This window comes from Sciurus carolinensis, chromosome 1, assembly GCF_902686445.1.
Source record: "Sciurus carolinensis chromosome 1, mSciCar1.2, whole genome shotgun sequence".
Classification (NCBI taxonomy): domain Eukaryota; kingdom Metazoa; phylum Chordata; class Mammalia; order Rodentia; family Sciuridae; genus Sciurus; species Sciurus carolinensis.
Window position 1 is genome coordinate 82,360,886 of NC_062213.1, and position 23,300 is coordinate 82,384,185.

At 36.7% G+C, this 23,300-nt stretch overlaps 1 protein-coding gene across 4 annotated transcripts in view; it reads left to right on the plus strand.

Moving 5' to 3' along the window:
* Pxdnl (peroxidasin like) overlaps positions 1-23,300 on the plus strand; it is a 516,396-nt gene that overhangs the window by 331,511 nt on the left and 161,585 nt on the right. For 3 of the 4 annotated variants that reach the window (XM_047523743.1, XM_047523761.1, XM_047523772.1), the window contains exon 5: positions 15,781-15,852. The exons of the other annotated variant lie outside the window; for it this stretch is intronic. In XM_047523743.1, the coding sequence (XP_047379699.1) occupies positions 15,781-15,852 (72 nt within the window). The remainder of the gene's footprint in view (positions 1-15,780; positions 15,853-23,300) is intronic. 4 annotated transcript variants of the gene reach the window in all.

The following is a 23,300-nucleotide window of genomic DNA, read 5'->3' on the forward strand; positions in this document are numbered from 1 at the left end:
AATACAGTATACTGGAGAGAGGGGATATTTACTTATTCTCTTTCTTGTGTTTTTCTAAAATTTTCCCCGTCAAGCATACTGTATCCATGGGAGGGAATTGTCATGTTCTGTTCTTTTTATTCTGAACATTTCTCCCTGTACCCTTACACATTTTTAGGTATAGCAGGGGGCAAATTTGGCTAGTTAATGATTGGTATTCTGAGACCAGGGTGGCTATGTGGTGACCCATTGTGATGGCCAGCCAGCCATACTCTCTTTACCCTTTCTGCTCCCAACTGCTACAGCCTCTAAGATGCAACCTGGCCTTTAAGTGGCTTTAGAGTGTGCTGTCTAATCCTGGGCATGTCTGTAAATAAGTTTCAGAAGGAGGATCTAATTATTTAGATTCAGAAGCTGGCATAAGAGGCCCCTTTTTGGTCTTAGCACTAAACCAAATTGCCTATTCCAGTTTTTCAGAATCCTGCATTGGAAGTCAGAAAGTGCTGGTCTACATATATTACCTATCAGTGGGCTTTTAGCCCTATGTGTACTGTAATACTCCATTAGCACTGGAAGGAAGGGAGTATGGGGGCAGACCTTGGGCAAATCATCCTGCCCTGGTCCCTGCCTAAAGTTTTAAACTACATGGAATTTCTCATTCTCTTCTTCCCTGTACTTCCAATCAAATGTCAAGGACATCTGCCATATTTCAAGGAGGTGCTAGGAATTTCTCATATATATCAACCACCCTCAGATCAAGCAACATTAACTCCAATATCATACAATGAATGAGACTTCAAGTGAGAACAAGTTTCCTTGTTCCCCATTGCTTTATCCTGTAGAAGGCTGATGGGATTCATTTCTGCATTTTTCTCTTGGGATTGCCCCTGTGTCATATTATGCCTGCTGCTTTTACACACTCATTTCTTAATTTCTAGGCCAATAAGGAAACTCATAGATGATTCGCCCCTTGCTCTGTTCCATTGTGTTTCCTCTGAGTAGACCGACCTTAAATTTCAGCATTTATCTCATCAATTCTCTGAGCCTCAAATCCTTTCATTGCTTCTAAAAACAAACAGAAACAAACCCCTACTTTTCAGCATTCATGGGCAATCATAGAACCATTTATAGCTACCTTTCAGATTTCTCTTTTTCCCTTTTTCCCATCCACATATGAAGAAAAATATTTTTCTTTACTGTTGCATTCATTTATGCTGGATATGTTGTTTCCTAATTCCTATTTCTCTTTGTTCATTTGATTGTTGAATGTCTATCCTTAAAGGACCACCTCTAATGCCAATCTCTCCACAAAGATTTTATGTGTTTTTTTTAATTTTTTTTTTGCTTCATTGAGTTTTATTTATTTATTTTTTCCTCAGCACTTGATGATTCTCTGCTTCTTATGGTATTTATCTTTTTAAATCTTTTAAGGACCTTATGCAATTTCCAAGCTAATTCATTCCCTTTTTTGCCTTCCCAGCACCAAATGCAGTTCTGTTTTCTTTCTCTCTCTCTCTTTTCTTTCTTTCTTTCTTCCTTTTTTCTTTCTTTCTTTCTCTCTTTCTTTCTCTTTCTTTCTCTTTCTCTTTCTTTCTCTCTTTCCTTCCTTCCTTCCTTTCCTTCTTTCTTTTTCTTTTTTAATTGCTAGTTTTTAAAATTTTATTAATTTTTTATTTGTTCTAATTAGTTGTACATGACAGTAGAATGTATTTATACATTTTGATAAATCACACATAAATGAAGTGTAATTTCTTATTTTTGATTGTACATATTGTAAGATCACATCAGTCATGCAGTCATATATGTACATGAGGCAATAAAGTCCCTTTCACTCTTTCTTGAAACGAAATACATTTTATTAGAAAACAAAATACAAAATAACTCTTTTCAGAAAATAGAAACATTTAACCCTTTTTCCACACATGAGAAGTTGCTTTACCCTCAGTGTAGCTGAGCACAGTCTGCTGACTGAGAGGGTGCTGTAGGGTAGGGCAGGGCAGCGCAGGGCAGACCTCTGCGGGAGGAAGACCAAGACGCTGAAGGCTACCTCGACAAACACGCCTTTGGAGACTCAAAGTCTTGTGACTTATTCCAAACTATCTTTTATCATAATATTTTTTTATTCAATGCAGGGGACTGAACCCAGGGTCTTACACCTGCTAGGCTTGTGGTCTGCTGCTGAATCTCACCCCAGCCCACCATAATCTTTATTTTCAGGGGAGAGAATTACTGACAACAGTACAGCGGAGAAAAGAATTTTTCCTTCCCACCGTCATTCATAGAGCCAGAGGTCAGTGCCCCCGCTTGCTTCCAGAAACTGTCCCTGGCACCATCAGACCGCGCGGATACTTCCCTTCTCCCCTCACACTGTGTGGCCTAATTCTCTGAGTTCCCTGAAACTTTAAACAGTCGAGCCTGTGGTCAAGTAGTTAGAATTAGGGTGAACTTGACACAATCTGCGTCTGTCAGGTGTCCTGTGTATATCCTCAGTGGGTACGTGGGATCCAGCCACCACAGCCTTGAGGTGCAGTCTTGGGACTCACTGGCAAAGTAGAGGCTGTATGGACTGACTCCCTGGTCCTGCATCAGGTAGGCGTGACCCTGATACCCTGGGTGTGCTGAAACTGCCCAGTTCCCAGTATCAGGTGGACATGTCTTCAGAGCAAGAGTAGCCCTGAGGCATGTGTGAAGAACTCCGTGCTATACACACCGTCCGGAGTGTCCCCGCAGTGTTTTCATCTGTTTCCGCGCTGTCATCCTCGGTATCCTCCTCCTCCTCCAGAATGTCACAAGCCCGCGGATGCTACCTGGTGGGGCCCTTTATTTCAACTCCTGGACCACAAACTCCAGAGCTTGATTCAGGAGTTGTCAAACCCAGCAGCAGGCAGCTTGCTGTGGGAGAGATCTCTGCGGTGTTGAGCTGCACCTCTGTGTTCTGGAAGGCATAGAAGCAGATGGTGATGAGGGAGGGAGGCCCGTCCTTCATGCACTTGAAGCTGTGCAGGGCAACCTTGTTCTGCACAAGAGTCCTGGGCACGTCCAGGGGCTCCAGGTCGCTGCTCTCACCACGGGGAGCCGCCACTGGCATAAAGCTAGCAAACTGTTCTCTTGACAGGCTACATGTCCAGGTGGATGTGGATAGCAAGCACCCTGCACAGGGCAGTGTTGTCACTCTGGAGGTAGCACAAAAGGTAGCTGTAGCTGTCCTCCTGGATGCAGACCATGTATTTGTTGTCCAGGAACTCACTTGAAGCTGGAAGTTGGACAGGATGTCCTGGATGTCTGCATAGTCTGCAGATACTTAGAGGACATTCTTCTGGCCTGTGTTCTTCAGGAACAACCTGTGGAAGCAGCTGTAGAAACTTTCCACCAAGCTCTTGGGGCTGTTCTCCACCCGGTAGACAAAGAACTGGTAGGGGAGAGGCATCACTTTGTGGTTATGCTGGGAATCAGAATCAGAAAATTCCACAGTATTCCAAACTGTACTTCATACTTCTGGCTTCATACTGCCTGGCTAGGGATTACAGACAACTGTGTTGGCACAACCAGATTCTGACTGGACTGAGGGGTTGGCCACCATCTCCTTGGGTCTTAGGCCTTAGACCTTGCTGCAGGGGACCATAGGAGTCCACGTACTGTGGATGTTTGAGGTAGCAGGACTCTGCTGTCTGGAGCTGCTCAGTGCACACACGTTTCCAGCCGGCAGCACCTCCACACAGTCTGGGTCAGTGCAGCCGCCCACTTGCGAGGCCAACCTCAGCCTAGCGAGCAGCTGCCTCCAGCTGCGCCCTGGTAAATGCAGCACTTATGAGTCTTCACTCAATAGAAATGCTGTAGTCATTCTATAGCGTATGACAATGAGCCTAACTAACCATGGACTGAAATGTTTAGAACTGCGGGCCAAAATAAATCTTGCCTATTTTTAAGTTGATTATCTCAGGAGATTTTTTACAGTAATGGAAAGTTGACTAGCCCATTATCCTATAAAGTCAGCCTTTCCTTTCATGGGTTCTGCATTCGTGGATCAAAAATGGTGTCTGTAATGGAACATACAGACTTTTTATCTTGTCCTTATTCTCTCAACGATACAGTATAACAATTTATGTAGCATTTACTCCGTATTAGGTATTATAAGTAATGTGGAGGTGAGTTAAAATCTACAGGAAGGTGCACATAGGTATGTGCAAACACACTATTTTATATAAGAGATGTAAACATCTGTGGATTTTGATATTTGCAAGGGCCCTAGAATCTAGCTCCTGTTTAAACTATTACTTTCCCCAGTATGGCCTATTCTATGCTCCTTTTGTCCTTCAAGCTCAAATATGAATTAACCACAATTTATATTTCCTTATTTCTACCTTCTACTTCATTGTGTTGGGGAGAACCATAAAATCTCATATTTTGAATCAACAAATCCATCTCAAATCTCAGATTCTCAGTAATTCAGTTTTTCTGAATTTAGTGTTGGGTAGAAGGAGATGTAGGAGAGTGTGATATTCCAGATCTAGAAGAAATGAATTTCTCGGTGGGTCCATAGAGGATAAAACTAAAACTTGACCATGGCTCAGTAATGATGATGGAGTCAGAAGAGTTCCCTTTCTTATTCACTTTTATGGTCCTTTTCAATGCTCCTCTTTCTTTAGACAACTGTTTCCTTCTACCTGGGTGACTTTTTTTCTGCTTTTTTGAAATTCTGTGCTAAGGTCTCTTGAGAATTATCTGTGATCTTGCAATAGCCTTACAGTATAGATTTTTTATTGTTTTCCAGATTTTTATTCATGAGTTTTCATGAGTGCCTTCTTATGCCAGATTTCTTTTAGGAGCTGGGGTGTATCATCAAACTAAACATTTAAGCTCTCTGCCCTGGAGAAAGTTACATTATAGCAGAGAAGGCAAGCATTAAAATTAATAAATAAATAAACACATTACTTGGAATTATGTAAGTCTATGGCAAGGATTTAAAAATATACAAGAAGGATAAGGGAGGGTGTTGAGACGTGCCAGGAAGTGGAGATGTGACTGCAATTTGAAATAGGAAGGGAGGATCAGAGGAGGCTCATTGAGCAGGTGACATTTGAGCAAAGACTTGATGTGGGGAGGGAAGTAAGTATTTGTATGCCTGTGGGAAGGACATTGCAACAGAGAAGACGTCATTGTAAGGACCCCACATCAAGGGTGTGCCTGGTCTGGTCTATTAGAAGAGCAGTTTGGTCATTGATGTGGATACATCAAGAGATCCAGTTCACACAGGATCTTGTGGCTCAGAGGAACACATCTGATCTGTGTCATTGGTATTGACAGCTTTTTGTTCTGGGTGAACACTGGAGGGTTATAGATGATACTACTAATCGGACAGGTTTTAAAATAATCTCTCTCATATCTCTATTTTCTTCATTTAAAAATATTCTTTTTTTTCAATTGGAGTATATATATATATATATATATATATATATATATATATATATATTTGACATATCTGTGGGTTCCCCTTCTGTGGATTCAACCAACCAGATGCAAAATATTTGGAAAAATTGTGTCTGCACTAAATATGTACACACATTTTTTGGTCTTTGTTCCCTAAATACAGTATAATGGCTATTAGTATAGCATTTACTCTTAGGAATAAGTAAGCTAGAGATGATTTAAAGTATAAAGGAAGATGTATATAGGTTATATGCAAACAAAGGGACTTGAGTATCCCTTGATTTTGGTATCTGTGCATGTCCTGAAACCATTCCCTTTTTGGGTACAGCTATCTTTATGATGTATGACATTTATATTGATAAACACATACATCATGGGATGACCAAATCGAGCTAATTAAAAATGCATCACTTCTTATCTTTATCTTAACTATGTTGACAGTAGCTTGTGGTCAGGCAAAGATGTGGACAAAAGAGTAGTTAGGGCTTTTTGTTGTAATCTAGACCAGAGATGGTGGTTCTGCTGCCTTGGGAGGGAGCAGTATGGGAGTTGGAAAAGTGCAGATTTGGGCTCTATTTTGAAGCTAACCACTTGAATAGGGCATGTTGGAAAAAGAAAGAAGTCAAGGATGTTACAACACTTTCTGGTCTAAACAGCTCCAAGGAAGTGTCATCAGCTGAGAAGTAGCAACTGTGGATAAAATGGGCTATAGAGGGATAATCAGGATTCCAGATTTGCATATGGTTAAGTCTGAGATGACTACTTGACAGCCAAGTGGGTGTGTGAGTTAGGCAATGGGGATGGGGGTCCAGAACATGAGCCCATGGTCTGGGCTAGACATGCAACTTGGTGTCATTTGCATCTGAAAGTGTTCAGAGTTCTGCTACTGGGTGGCACTGAGTGTCGATAGAAAGGGGGACTAAGGACTCATCTCTGGACATTCCAATACAAGATGTTGGTCAAAATAGAAGGAAGCAGCAAAAAGATCTGAAGAGCACTGATTACTCAGGAGAGGATCTTAAAAGTTTAGTATCTTGGAAACCAGTGAAGAAGGTATATCAAGAAGGAGGGAGTTACCAACTGGGTCAAATGTAGTTGAAAATCAAGTAAGAAAAGAGCTGAACACTGGATACCAGCTTCAACAGTGATGATAAAAGTGAGCTGAACTTCTTGTCTTACTTTCTATAGTGACAATTTAAAATATGTTCTACTGTCCTTATTTCATATAGTTCTCTTGCATTTTGTACTTTATTTTGCCTTTGAATTTAAGGAGAAAATTGAGGGCAAATGCTAATAGACATCTTCCTGACTTTCCTTGTGACCAGATCATCATGATGGGTTCATTTTATTGTTATTCATTACGGTCTGTCTTTCTGGGACACTTTCTTCCTTTTCATGGTGATACTTTCCATATATATATATATATATATATATATATATATATATATTTGTAAACCGGGGATTGAAGCCAAAGGCACTTAACCACTGGACCATATCCTCAGCCCTTTAGACTTTTTTATTTTTATTTTGAGGCAGGGTCTCACTAAGTTGATTAGGGCCTTGCTAAGTTGCTGAGCCTGGCTTTGAATCTTGATTTTTCTGCCTCAGTCTCCCAAGCAGCTGGGATTACAGGCATGCACCACTGTGCTTGGCTCCAATAATGTTTTGATTCCTTTTAATTCTTTTGGTTCTCTACATGGTCTTCCTCAATTTTCTTCCATGAATTTGCCCCTCTTTTTCTTTGGCATGCCTCTAGTTGATTTCCACTGCTTTGTTTTTCCTGGACTCTGCAGTCTCACTCTTCCACTCGTGCAGCCTGCAATCTACACTACATCCAGCAGCCATTGTCACTACCACTTCTCACTGATTAAAAATAAACAAGGCTCTATCCTGGTGTTTCTCATCCTCAGCACTGTTGACATTTTGGACTTGGTAAAGTCCTGGGGACTGGCATATGCATTGTGGACATCAAGCAATATCTTTGTTCTCCACCTAGTAGAGGCCAGGTGTACTGCCACCTCCAGTTGTGATAATTCAAATTATCTGGGGTGAAAATTATGCTTGGTTGAATACCTTTGCAAACCATTCTATAACTTGTCTCTCTCTAGCTAACGTCCAATCCTTTATTCACATTTGCATAAAATGTAAATTTTATTAAGAAATTATATTTCTTTAAGTCTTGTAATGTGTCCTGATATCTTGAAGGGAAAGTTCATACTTCTTGTTAAGAAAAGGTGTGATGTGGCTCCCCCCATCACCTGACCATATCTGTCTTTCCAAAGCTCTGCAGGCACCTGTGCTTCTGTCTTGTCTAGCTACTTTCTGTGCTGCAAATGAGCCTTGCATTTTCATGCCTCTACACTTCCCATGTATTTGTCTTCCACTTTCTAAACCATCTTTTCTCTTTTGCTCCTAGGTAAGTAGAACTTGTCCAGAAAAATTAGCTATAGAATTCTTTTCTTTGCACAGCCTTTCCTTTAAATTCTTAGATTGCTCCTGCTATTTCTTGCATAATATTATCATGATACATATCCTGCTAGTCTGTGGCCATTGATTTCTTGTCTTTTACCTCTTACCTGATTGTGATCTCTGAGAAGGTCAAGGATCTTGTCTTACACTTGCCAGGCACTCAATAAATGCTTATTAATATTTTAATATGCTAAAGGATCACAGAGAATTGAAGTTACTTCTGACATGGGCAACCCACTGAGTCCAGAATGAAGAAAGAACATTTTGAACAGAACCTCAATGGGTAAAAAAACATTTTGAACATTAGACACTATAAAAAATAATAGCAGAGGAGGTTCAGAGATGGCAAATTCCTTTAGAGGGTGATTAGATTTGTGAAAGAGAAGGAAAGTCATAGATTGGCATAAATCTTGGAAAGTCTTGAATTTCAGCTGAAGACAGTGGGGAAATAGTAAAGATCCCTTTAAGGGAGTTGGTGTGGTGTTTTTCAGGAACAACTATCAGTAAATTCAATACAGATTATATTGGAAGGTAGAGACTGAATATAGATGGACTATTTACAGTTATTAGTTTAGGCAAAAATAATAGAAACTGAGCTAAGATAGCAAGAAATAATGATCAGACTATGTGTAAACTGTTTTAGAAACAAGATTTTTTTCATAACTATCTAATTTAGGATTGAAATAAGTTCTCGATAAGTGAAGTTTGTGCAATATGATTTTTAACTGACTTTAATTCTTGAAGAATAGATATAAGCATTTGTTTAATTGATTTTAGAATATGAGAATAAATATGAATCTTTGTACAATAGATTTTAGCATACAGTGTTATTGACTTCAACATAGCATGCAAATCAGATACTAGAAAGCTATTCTCTTGAACTTAATGGATTATGGTAATTCAGTCAATTTTTTTTCCTTTAGAATCAGTTAAAAAAATTTACTGTGTCTGAAATAAAGATCTCCATTCAGATGCTTAATTAATTCCTAAACTGCATGAATAATTTGTTTGGTCTAACAAATCATTCTTACTTGCTATTGTGCAATGAAGCTAAAAAGTGCATATTCTCATCTTATCTGACTTTTGAGGGGTATTGGAGTGATGCATCTGGCATGAGCAAATGATCTGGTGGCTGCAGAGGCAGGACACAAAGATGTCCACATCAATTGTCACCCTGGTACTCCTCTGTGAGATCTGTCTTCTGTGTTAGAATTGTCAAGGTCTTATTTAAATCTCAACTTCATGCTGCAGAAGCATGAAGTTAGCTCATGTTTTACATATACATGGACACGTGAAATTACATGTTACGACACACGTGGACTCACATGCACTAAGTCAAACTCCTTCTATCCATGCTATTCCTCTTTCCCTCCTGATCTCAAGGCTTTTGAGGAAATAAAAAGTAGCTACATTTTACAAAAAGTTTGGGAACATTGAATTTATATTCTTTTTGGATTATGCAGTTAGATGCAGACAAATATAGTGTTCTCCCCATCTCTGCTGTCACTTCGGAGCATGGTTGCCAAGGTGATCCTCTGGCAGAGTGGAATTGTTTTTGTGTGACTGGGTAAGTTTATGCTGAAAGCCAAAACAATACTGGAAACTCCTCACCCTGGGAATCATTCTATCTGTGTTATTTTTATTGTTATTTTCTGGTCACATGTTCTTACTCTCCACGTTTTAGAGGTCTTAGGAAGATTTTTTTTTTTTTTTTGGTCATCATTTTGGTGGCCTAATGTATGGGGTGATTTTGGAGGTATACATCTACCCAGGTAGGAGCTGTTAATCATATTGATGATGCTCACATATGTGATCCTAAAACAACCCTTTGGAATGAGAAGAATTTCCTTTAAGAAACCCCTGGAAGAATTTGCTAGATGTCTTGTAGGTTCTTTAGTACCTGATGATTTCATAAGTTCTTAAGAGACGCAATGAGATATATGTAATGATATATCTCACAACTCTCAGGCTTATGTTGAAGTTTGCCATGGTTCTTCCTTAAGAAAAGTGTTGCCCTTATAGAATATTGAGCCAATATTAATTCCAAAAGCTTTAATAAGGGTTCGAACCACCATTGGAAGTTTTATAGCATAGAATGTGATTAGAGGTCAATGTCTCAGCCTTGTGCATACAAAGGCAATGCTTATGCAAAACTACTGGCCTCTCATTCATTCTTTCAGTGATCAACTGTGTGTGGAATATCTATCTGTGAAACCCTGTGACAGAAAATGGGATATGGAAATTAGTTTGAACAGGATATAGTTTCTGTCCTCATGATCCTTAGAGTCTAGTTGTGGAAGATAGACATGAATTGAATAATGACTCAAACAAATATAAAACTACAGCAGTACAGTGCTGTGAGAGCCTGTAACAGGGGACTCAGCAAGGTGATCAGGAAAGGTTTCCTGGAGGGAAGTACACATTTGAAGCTACAGTGGAATAGGAGTTCATCAGGCAAAATGAGGGAAGGGTTTCCAGGCTGAACAGACAAATGGGCAAAGAACCCTGTGGGCATGAGTGTGGCCAGGACAAGACCAAGAGAAGGCAAGAGTGCTGGAGTTGTGTTGGTGAAGGATAACGGGTAAAGGGGATGGGGGAAGCATTTTCAGATGAGACCAGGCAGGGATTGGAGTTCTGTTAAGGAACTCTATTCTTATAAAAGTTGAAAGCTATGTATGAGTATTAAGAAATGTTTCTATAGGGTAGAGAGTAGATGAAAGTAGGTAGATAAGTTGTATAGTTCTTGCATTGGAGTACCTGAGAGTATAGTTTGCTTTAAGGTGAAAATAGCAGATGAAAGGAGAAAGGAGTAAATTCAAGAGACATTTAAGAGGCAAAATCCAAAGAATTTGGAGTTGGATAGGATATAAGGAATAAGGAAAGGAGGAGGAGGGTCAACACTAACTTTCTGACTTGTGCAGATATATGGTGGCACTGTTCCTGGAGGCTAGCAGCAATGGAAGAGAATAAGCATGGCAGAGGAAGAGCATGTTTTGAATTTTTGACGTGTTGAATTTGATGCACCTTTGGGACATCTGGAAATACTTAGGAAGTCTGGAGTGTACAAATCTAGATCTTAGAGGTAAATCTGGTTTGGAGATGTAATTCATAAATCTTCTGAATAGAAATGATAATTGAAACCATAGGTGTATGTGAAATCATCTAGGGAGGTTATGTATGAATTAACATGAAATAATAATAATAATAACTTTTTGCTTTCTATGCATGAAGAGATAGCTACTGTCCATTTATTTCAAAAGGTTTTTGAAGCAATTGAAACAGATTTAATATTCTTACAAGCAATCATTCACATTTATCTACCTGCAATAGATGTTCAAAAATGTCAGGATTATCAACAACCTAGAAAAAATAAGGTTGTAGGAGAATATAGAATTGCTGTATTATTGAGGCTCAATAGGGAGAGGAAATCAAAGCTAAATCTCTCTTTATTTGACCAGGCTAAAACCATCACATAAATCAAACAAACCTAACTTAAAGTGTCCTACTGCTTTGAATTGGTTTAGAAGTTAAAACAATTACTTTAGAAAAAAAATTGTCAGGAAATTTGTCAAATCTCATGGAAAAAACGCTGTTTAAAGGTGCCTGCACTGTAATCAAATGGAAATCTCTGGGTTGTCTTATTTCCCTGCAAAGAAAAAAAAAATCTGCTTTTGTGCATTTTTCACATTCGTTAATAGTGAATTCGAATACCAGTTGCTTATCCTACTGAGAATTAGATTGAAGTCCAGCAGAAATCATGCAACCTGTAGGGCTTCCCTGGGTGAGTCTGGAATTGAGGGGATTTGTTCTAAGGAAGCATTGCTGGAATGGGGAATAAATAGGCACTGTGATTAGTACAGTCTCAGTGGGTGCATTCTGGAAAAGAGGTTTTGCATTTCTTAGGAATTTCTAAATATAAATTGCTACTTTTAAACTATCTTAATGCAAAAATCAATATTTATCAGTGACTTTAATTACTGTGGAGTACAAATTACAAATGCTACTGACTATAAAATGTAATTGTATGATTCAATCCTTAACATCATAGTAACTTTGGATGAACTGTTGCATGCTATTTAAATTCTTGGCCTACTTCATTCTGATTTTAATTGGCTGGGTATATCAGATGTACTACCAATAGAAAGCTGTTTTTGTTCTTGTTCTAGTAACCCAGACATCTGTGCAGACTATGGAGGATGCACATTGATCGATGATGGCAGGAAGGCTACTGCTGGTTGAAAATATTCATCATAAACTCAAATTTTCTTTTTGATTAAAATTGCAATATGAAATACATTGCTCAAAAGAAGTATAAAAAGATAGGAAGGAAAATGAATGTCTAGCTAATTTCTGTGCTAGAATATTCGCTTGTAAAAACTTTGAGTTAGCAATATATAGTTGGTTAAACCACAGACCTGGCTTAAAACCTCTTTGCTTGAGGCCTGTAAGGTTACCCCAAGTCTGGAATGTGATGATTTCCTCTAGTTAAAAACTCCACATCTTACAGAAACACTAATGTAGGCAAACTGTGAAACAACCCCTGAGAGTGTTTGAAAGCATGGGTTTCGCTAGATATGTAACTTGGATTTTCCCTTGATTAGCTCTTAACTCTTCTTGTGGAAGACCTGTTTCCATACCTGAGAAAGATGTCACTCCTGGAATTGTTATGTCAGGTTTTAATAGGTTATAGTTGCGTGTTTTGCATGTCAGCTGAGACTGTGTGTGGCAACTCTTGTTCTTGTGAAAGAGACTGCTGTTTCCATGTGTTAAGAGAAATATCTGCCAAACTGGGTGTTGGTCCCAGAATTTCCAAACTGTGCAATATTGAGCAAATTTATTCATCTCACTGTACCATATTTTCCCCAGTGAAATAATGGGAATATTCATAGAAATTTCACTGTAGTTTTGAAGATTTAAAAAAATGACTAAATACATTTAAAACATTTGTATATGTTTTCTATTGTTACTATTATTATTTACTTCATGTTATATTCAGAGCCTTCATCTGCACCTATTCATATTAATCAATAAATGTCTATTTGCACTCTATGTTATTGAGTATGTATAACAAGCTCAAAGGTTGGAATCCAATGATGCAATACATTCTGCTTAGAAAGAAAAATCCTACACTAAACTTCTTTTTAAATCTTTCTATGCTGCAGTCACTGAAGATTCTCTCTTTGCCCTCTTTCCTTCAGCACCCAAACATCCCCCCTAACACCTTCCCCATAATTTCTTTAATTTTTCCAGGCTCTAATTTCTTCATTGTGTGTTGGACCAATTATAAAAAATAATGATTTTGTAGGGGACAGTGTGTGTGTGTTTATGTATCTCTCTGTGTGTGTGTGATGTGTGAGTGTGCTTGTGCGTGTACATATTTCAAAGAAACAAGGACAAAGTTGTTTTGTGCAAATACCAAGGCAATTATCAGAGTCACCACTGTAGCATTAATAACAAACAAGATTCTCGAGAGGAATTCATGGCATCAACAACCAGGGTGACAACTTTCAGAGAGCAGGCAGGTGCAACACTGATTTTAGGATTGAATCTAAAACAGTTTGCAATAATCATTCCTTTCCATCTACATCCTTTTTGTCTATTGCAATTATTAAGTTTTTCCATAGGTATGGGGAGTACTCTTTCTATCATAATTATTTTATAAGAAGCTGTTATGGTTTGGGTGTGAGATGTCCCCCAAAAGCTTATGTACAAGACAATGCAAGAAGGTTCAGAGAAGAAACAATTAGGTAACAAGAGCCTTAAACCAATTGTTGATTTAATCCCCTGATAGGGATTAACTGAATGGTAACTGAAGTGGTAGGGTGTGGTTGGAAGAGGTGGGAATTGGGGGGTAACTTTGGGGTATATATTTGTATCTGGTGAGTGGATTCTGTGTTCTGCTTCCTGATCATGACATTTTCCCTCTGTCATGATGTCCAGTCTTGTCTCGAGCCCCAAGGAATGGAGTCTATTGTCTATGGATCTCTGAAACCATGAGCCCTCAAATAAACTTTTCCTCTCCTACAGTTGTGCTGGTTGGGTCCTTTAGTCACCGTAGTGAAAAAGCTAACTAAAACAGAAGTCTAGGAAAGAGAAGAACATTCTAGGAAGAATGTTTTTTTAAAAAAACATTTTAAATTTCTTCTTTCAAAATTATTTCTGCAATTAAATAAAAGTTATATGCAATTATAACTGTTAAGTCTTCTCCTTTTATTTGTGTGTCCTTACTTCAAGTCAAATAACTTCCCATTGACAAAGTCAAGGACCATTTACTGTGTCCTTCCACATGGACAAAATATTCTCTTCCCAATTCAGTATGAAACATTTTTATTCCTTTGTGTGGTGTTCAAGGTACTTTCTGTAGGCAAGTCATAACAGTCTGATGTGTATTGCTGTTGGTTTCACAAGATGGTTTGAAAAAACTGTGTTCAGAAATCAGGTGCAGTTAATGCATTTAAATTTTTTGAGAGGAGGATGTGGCTGCATTTATGGATCCTGCTGTTTATTAGCAAGATTTACTTGGCAGAGGTCTTCTCAGCACTCTGCTTTGAAGCATGCTTCTCCATTACATCACAGGATTTCTGGGAGAAATGCAATCATTTTTGCCTTCAGCAGTGCTGCTTTAAGAGAAGTTTTTCTGAAACAATGGCTTTGGGAAAAGCTGCAGGACCAATTGCATAGAGGAAGACTGAAAAGGCCTCATTTTAAAGAGCATCCTTTTGATCCTTTAGATGTGCTTGGCTTCTGCTTCACTTATGTGGTTTACACAACAAATTGGACTACCCTAGGGATCAGGATGTGTTGCTGTAAGCTTAATATTCATTAATATTTATAACACCTTTGTGTTATAGAGCATTATTGTAAGACATTTTATAATTTAAAGCTGATGGAGAAAAGATGATCAAGGCACATCCCTCCTCCAGTGTTATAATAAATTCATTTCTACTATAGTCAGGTATCGCTTAACATCATTTTGGTCAACAACTGACCACATTTAGGAAGGTGGTCCTACAAGGTTATACTGGAGCTGAAACATTCCTCTTGTCTAATGACATAGTAGCCAGTATAATATCATAGTACAACATATTACAGATTTGTGGTGATACTTATATGAACAAAGTTCTTGTGTTTCTAGTCGTATTAAAATATTCTGTACAGTATATAATACTTGGTAAGGATAGTGACTATTTCACTTACATATTTACCTTACCATACTTTAAACTGTTGTTTTAGAGTGTACTCCTTCCACTTATAGGAAAAAGTTTACTCTCAATCAGTATGTCATATTATGCCAGAAGCAGCTACATGCACCTCATGTTCACTATGTCTCTTGCTTGCATCCAGAGGTCATGTGGAGCAATGACCTGCATATCTAGGTTTAAGTAAGTGCACTCTCATTTTCATACAATGACAAAATCACTTAATGATGCATTGCTCAGAGCATTCTCCTATTACTAAGAAATTCAAAGCCTGCATTAATCACATTACTTCAAATATGCTGTTTTTGCCTCCTCAAGATAGCAAAATTCTCCTTATTCTGAAATGCAAATAAAGTATGTGTGTCTCTTGTAATGTGTGTATTAATAATTACAGTCTTGATTATTACTCTAGCTGCACTTACTTGCATTATTTTAATAATAAGAAGAGTAATTTCACCAACCAATAGCATTTTTGTATTCAGGACACTTTATGAAAAAGGAGTGGCATCTGGCCCTTCTGAATGGGCTTTGAAACATCAGGTTTTTGACTCACAATTGTGAAGAGCAAGGAGAATTAAATTCTCATAGTGTTTGGGTCCAGCAAAGTAAAAAAAAAAAAAAAAATCCTAAACTCTTGCTAATTCCTCAAACATTTAATTTTACTAAGAAGTACAAGGAATAACTAACTTGGTTTTGTGCATTCCAGGTATATCCATTTCAACCAATTAGAAACACTACATCCAGAGACCTTTGGAGACCTTCTGAAATTAGAGCGACTGTAAGTGCTGACGCTTTATATGTCCTTAATTTCCACTTGCATATTCTGTTTATACAACAACTTGGATTATCATGGGGATCAGGACATTTTGCTACAAGCTTAGGAAACACCTTTTACCTTTGTGTTGTAAAACAGAGTTACTGTAAGACCTTCCGTAGTTTGAAATCAATGAAGAGATGAATAACCCAAATAAAAACAGGGTGAAAGAGATGAATGGCTACTTCATAAATGGGGTTAAACCACTTGGAAAGCTGTATTGGAATCTACTGCAATTGAACGTACACATCTCCTATGAGCTATAACCTGGCAACTCCACTTCTAGTTACATGCTGCTGTGGACTGAATCAGTCCAAAATTTCATGTGTCGCAAATTTAATCCCCAAATTTATATGTTAGTAATATTTTGAAATGGGGCCTTTGGGGGATACTAAGGATCAAATGAAGTCATAATGGTGGTACCCCCAGATGGCAATATGGCTTTGAAAGAAGAGAAAGAGAGCTGAGCTAGCATGCTCTTGGCCTCCCACTACGGTGTCCTCTGTCTTGTTGTCATGTGGTGAGAAGGCCCTCACCAGATGGGGAGCAGATGCTGTTGCCTTGCCCTTGGACTTTCTACCTTCCAGGATTCTGAGCCAAATATGCTTCTATTCTTGATTATCACACGGTCTCAGATAATGTATTATAGCAACAGATAAGGACTAAGAAATATACAACTGAAATGCAGACATATGTGCACCAGAATATGTTTTCTCAAGTGTCTACAGCATTGTTTTTCCTTATAGCTCCACATTAGAATAAATCCAAGTCTCCAAAAATAAGGAATGGAGAAAAACACATGGTGAGTTTATAAAGTAGAACGCCATAAAACTTCACTGATGAACCTCAGAAAAATCTGAGAAGAAACAACCCAAACACTGAAATTAAATAGCTTTATTTTATTCTTAAAAGAAATTTACATGCACATAGCAGGAATATGTGTAGTGTTTAAAAGTTAAATGGTGGTGAACTTTGGTGAGCAGGAAGTTGCTGGGTATGGCTGCAGGGAGCTTCTGTGATCCTGGCAATGTTTTTTTTTTTTTTTTTTTTTTTTAATTTTTCTAATTTTTCCTGGGTGGTCATCACACATCCATGTTCACTTTGGGGAAATGCATTGTGCTCTATATCACGGCATCTGCACTTTTCTAGAAGTCTGTTAATTTTCAACGAAACTTAAGTAGACAAACAATGACAAACCAAAAGAACACCTGTACAGCCTCCTTTGTTTTATCTATTAGCAGGTGAAGCTACTTTACTACTTCAGTTTCTCGAATACCTTTTATTAACAAATTTATTGTGTCTTCAGTTGAAGGTACATTTTTTTGAAATAAAAGAAAATGAAAAATTTTATAGACTAAGTTAATCATTAATCTGTTTTTCCTAAGAATGTATGAACTAGGAGTTTATAAGCTTCAAAAATCATGCCCTTAACTTATGCATAAAATAGTAAAAAATAGTAAAATTAAAAATGCATTGCTGGTGGTACTGCAAATTGGTGCAACCATTAGGGAAAGCAGTGTGGAAATTCCTTAGAAAACTTGGAATGGAACCATCGTTTGACCCAGTTATCCTACTCCTCGGTTTCTACCCAAAGGACTTAAAATCAAAATACTACAGTCACGCAGCCACATCAATATTTATAGCAGGTCAATTCACAATAGCTAAACTATGGAGCCAACCTAGATGCTTTTCAACAGATGAATGGATAAAGAAAATGTGTGGTGTGTGTGTATATATATGTGTGTGTGTGTGTGTGTGTGTGTGTGTGTGTGTGTGTATACACATACACACACACATATATGTGGAATATTACTCAGCTTTAAAGAAGAATGAAATTCTTGCATTTGCTGGTAAATGGACGGAACTGGAGAATATCATGCGAGTGAAATAAACCAAACCCAAAACGCCAAATGTTGAATGTTTTCTCTGATATGCAGAAGCTAATTCACAGTAAAGGGGGTGAATGGGGAAGAATAGAGTTACTTTATTTTAGGTACAGGGGAGTGAAGGGAGGGGAAGGGGTGTGGGGGAAGGAATGATAGTAAAGTGAAACAGACATTATTACCTCATGTACATGTGTGACCGCATGACTGATGTGATCCTGAAATATGAATAGAGAAATGAGAGATTATACTCCATTTATGTATGATCTATCAAAATGTATAAATGCATTCTGCTGTCATGCACAACTAATTAGAACAAATAAAATTAAAAAATTAAAAAAATATATATAAGGTCTAGTCAACCACTTGCCAATACAGTTACTCCAAACCAGTTTGCCTCTAGGAGCATAGGGATCGTAATGCATGAAATCACATTGTTTGACTTTGTTTGCTGTTTTTCAAGAGACCTGTGACTTGGTAGGAGAGTGTATGTACGAGAAGTCCTGTGTGAGAAAACCATGGTGTAAAACAAATGTCATGGGCAAGGTTTAGAGTTACAATAACTCAAAACTTCAAAAGAACCGGAGCACCAATTTAAATTTTGGGGGAATTTTGCTGATGAGAGAGCATAGCTTTTCTACTGTGTAGCAAGGCATCCATCAAGATTGGCTAACTCCCATTCTTACCAGAAGCTCAGCTCCTATTCTCACCAAATGGAAGCTTTGGAAACTTCAAAGATGGGGAGAGAGTGTTGTCCTACCTGAGGAAATGTGGAATTTCTGATAGGCCCCAGTGATGGCAAGTCTCGTCTTCACAGAAGAGACTTCTTATTTTGGTATCCATAAATGGGCTCAGATAAAAGATCAACCCTTTTATCTTTTCCTTTCTATTATTTAAATAAATATACATCTGTTTATTTTATCCTAGTGATGCAGGGATGTGCTATCAAATCATAGTTCAATAGAGTGTGTGAAGGAAAAGGAACATTCTCTAACTCAGACCTTTTTCCAAAGGTGCCTCATTTAGCCATTTTCTTTTATATTATTCATGACCATCAATTTAATACTCCTAGGTCCTTGTTTCTTTGTTTTTCAATTGTGTATTGTATTAATTGATCCTACCCTGAGAGATAAGGATTACCTTATTGTCTTATCCCCAAGTATGATAAATATTGGCACATAATTGAACTTTCACTTCTTTCTCTGATTATTTTGATAGCCTTTCTTGATTTTCCTCTTAAAATTTTTAGTTGACTAATCTTGTCATTTTTCTTCCTCTTTCACATGTGCTTTCTGTTATTTTATTATTTTGAGATTTAAATATTTAGCATATCTATTCTATCTGCAACTATAATTAAACTTCCTGTGGTTGACCATACTTTAACTCTAAAAATTAAAAATAAATATATATATTGACTATACATTATATATGCATATATACATTATATATGCATATGTATATATGCATTATATATGCATATATACATTATATATACATATACATTTTAACTAATCAGAATCAGGAACTTTGCTAAGATTTCATTCTAAGTATAAATATCACAAATATGACTGCTTTCTTTACAAAAGGAAAATTAATTTTCTGTTCTCAGATGTTTTAAATTATTTAATGTTCTTTGTGCTTTCTTCAGATCAGGACTATTGTTTTTTTTATTAAGTTTTGCTTTCCTTGACTATTCTAATTAAATTAGTTAATGTATTTTAAAATGCATATGGGCCTTTGCAAAAATCTTTATAATTTCTATACTGCCAAGTTATACAAACCATGCAGTCTTTTTTTTTTTTTTTTTTTCTACCAGAGATCCCAGTCTTCTAATTTGAACTGATTTTTCTCTAGGTAATGTCACCAAACCTTTTTTTCCATTGTAATTAACATGGTTTCCAGTATTAGTTCTTCTCTTTTCTTGGTTTACTTCTTTATTCTGCTGGTGAGCATACTCAAGAAATTTTCTGTGAAAGGACTTAAGGGGAAGCACGTATAATCCTTAATACTTGGAGATATGTGTGCTCTTTCCTCATACTAAATTGACAGTTTATCTGGGATAAAGTTTTCAGTTCAAAAATGGTTTCCTCTGAACTCTGAAGGCTGTTTTATTTGTTTTGGCCTATTGTGATTCTATTTATTCTATAGAAAATGGATTTATTTTGCTAGGAGATTTAAAAAGTTTTATCTTCATTTTTTGTATTTTGAAATATTATATATTTGAATCAAAGAAAGATTTTTCAATTATTGGGCTAGGTATTTCATGTGTTCTTTCAATTATAGTACTCAAGTCCATCTATGATTTTAAGAGCTTTTCTTATTTGACTAGTTTTCTTCTTCATTCTTTTTTGTCTCCTCTTTTAGGAGTGTCTTAATGATTAGACTATCTGAGTTTCTATATCCTTTATCTTTTATTTCATAATGTTGATTATACTGTCGTCTGTACTATCAATTACATTGTAATTCAAAAGAGCTCTTTCCCATTTCCTACTTATTCCTGTTACATGGCATCTCATTCTTGTTTTATATTTGTATTATATACTTAGATCTCTCAGTCTATTAATCATAATCTGTCCTATTACTTTTAAAAAAAATTCTTTTAATTTCTTTGTTTCTTTAAGAGTTAGTTGTTTAATTTTGGCTTTTCTTACTCTCCTGTTAAATTCTTGTGATGCTTCGTTATTAACACTAGAAAATATTGGCCGGTAAGGTGAGTTTCTACCTACCTGTAGGTAGGTCAGTTTGTTTCTTACAAAATTTCCCTTTGGTGAGAATTTTAGTTTGGACAACTGGGTGCATTGCAAAATGGTAGACTTATCTCTTCATATTCCTAGAATGTCAGAATGGGAAGACTCTCTCTTGAGTTCCAATTCTACACAGAATTCATTTCTTTTATCAATTTGTTTAGTTTCCTTAGAGAAGGAAAACAAAGCATGTGTGTGTGTGTGTGTGTGTGTGTGTTTGTGTGTCTGTGTGTTGTACATATCTCTCTCACACACACATATACACACATGTTTCACACACATATTTTTCCTCTAGGAAGTTGGTGTCCTACAAAAGGTGGTAGTGACTGAGTAATTGCACTTCTCCATCCATATGTTTAATGTCTCCCTGTGTTTTCAATCCCACTTCTTTTTCTTGTCCCTCTACCCTAACTCTTCAGGGTTTCTGGGCCAAAACAATCACATCGTTTCTGCCTCAAAGTATTCTCTGGACTGGAGCTTTGCCTATTTCATCTGTTAATCCTGTCGAGACATTTTTATTTGTCTCCAGAATTTGCTAAAATATCTTATCTGGGGTTACCATCTACATTTTGTATTCTGATTATTTATGGATTTATTTATTTGTATTGACTCTCTGGGCTATTATTATTGAAGTAGAGTCTTGAAAAAACTGAGGTAAATTTGTACACCTAGTTCACTATTTTGAACCAGAATTCTTTTCCTTATAACCTTGGAATATGTTTGCTGAGTGATTTCTAAATATTAAAATTAAATTATTTTATTAAAATATCTCAATCCAAACAAATTTAGTATCACTTTTTCTGCAATGGGACATCAAGTACTGTGCACTCAGCAACTTAAGCTTGATGTCTAGATTCGTTCAGTTTTGGTTTGACTTGATCAAAGCCCCTTGTGTTGCATTCACAAATATTAATGCCTAACACTTGTATGGGAACATTCTTTTCAGGGGAGGTGCAATACCAATACAGGGCAAGAAAATTTGCACTTTCATCTTTTCTATGAACAGAGTGGTTTATCTGAACATCCTGATGCATTACCAATGTTTTTTTCTACAACAGATAAGAATTATCTTGAAACATGATAAGCTATTTATTATTTTAGTGACAAACAAAAGAATTCACACAACTTTTATGGGTCCATGTTGAAATGTTCAAGTTGGTTTAGACTTTGAAGCATAAGCAGAAAATTAAAGTAGTACATTGAAGTATGTCAATAAATCACAGAATTTTGACACACACAATTATTAGCCAGAAAAGGTTAATAATTCATGATTAATATCAAAGAACATTACAACAATGTCATTTTTCTCTGATGCCATTTGCAAATTTCAAATTGGTGCAACCATGACATTGTTGGCAAAGCCAGCCCCTTGTTTTTCTTTCATGTGCCCATTGACAATAGCAATCAATACTTTATACTTTCCAGTCTTCTTGCAGAGCCTTCAATGATTCTCTTTTTAAAAAGCATAAAAAGTACATGAAAAGTAAGTAAAGGCTTGGCATTATGTACCCAAAAACAGCTCACATAACTCCTGAATACACACTCCAAAGAACACATAGTTTGATTCTCTTTAGTGGCATCACTGATATGGAGGCAGCCAGAGTGGAAAATGTTTTCTTTATTAAATTAAGTATGCTCCTCACTAAAGCCAAGTCCTTTCCAAGAATATTTCTCAAGAAGTAGAAGCTGAACAGTAAGTTTTCTCTATTTTTTACAAATTTCCTGGATTTTTTGTGGTATCTTTCTTGGAACATTAGCCTAAAGCTCAGGTAGACTTGCTTTCTCTTTGCAGAATATTCATGGAGAAAAGCTCATTTGTCACTTGGCTTTTTTATTGACATAAGATATAGTTCTGTTACAGGAAAGAGAGATCTTTGTAATAAATTCTCTGCTACAGATACAGCTAAAATATGTATTTTTTTTGACAAAGCAATTTTGACAGAAGACATTCATAGCAAATACTTACATAACCTTTTCAATACAAGAAGTGCTTTTAGAGTTGGTAGAGTGCTTGCCTCGCAAGCACAAGGCCCTGGGTTCAATCCCCAGCACCGCAAAAAAAAAAAAAAGAAGTGCTTTTAGGTTGTTACTGGGAATGAAGCAGTCAAACAATCAAAGTGATTTTATAAGCTGGTTTTAACAAATATCCTTCAGAACTGTTTTATTAACTTCAGAGAACTTGGAAAAAAGAACCCCCCCTCAAAAAGAAGAAGAAACTATAAGCATACATTTTTGTACCCTTAATAAACAAGATTGTTGAGCCAATAAACTGTTTTTAATATTATAAACGAGAAAATATTCTTGGAGAAAAATAATGACACTTGTTATTATAAAAATTCTTATTTTATAGATAAAGAAACTGAGACTTAGATAAATTAATCTGCTTGGAAAGAAAGAGTTACAAAAAAATTAAGAAGAGTAATCTCTCATTTGAAAATTATAATATGGATAGATATCTTACATACTTCGTTCATTCTAATCTGTTTCTATTTCAGTTTTTTACATGGAACTGAGTAATGTATATGGAATAAAATGCTTATATCTTAAAAAAAAGAAAATTATAATATGTATGACAAACTAAATATTGAAAAATATTAATTTAGATAACTAGTCACCACTTGAATCAAATTTAGAAAAATGTTCAACAGTGATTTTTCAATATTTACCTATCTTGCTTCAAGAATCTGTGATGATGGAAATGTTTTGCTTTCCTTGTGATTTGCTTGTTAAACAATTATTTCTGGTCTACTTGGCTTTGAAAATAGATAACATCTTTCAATCTGTG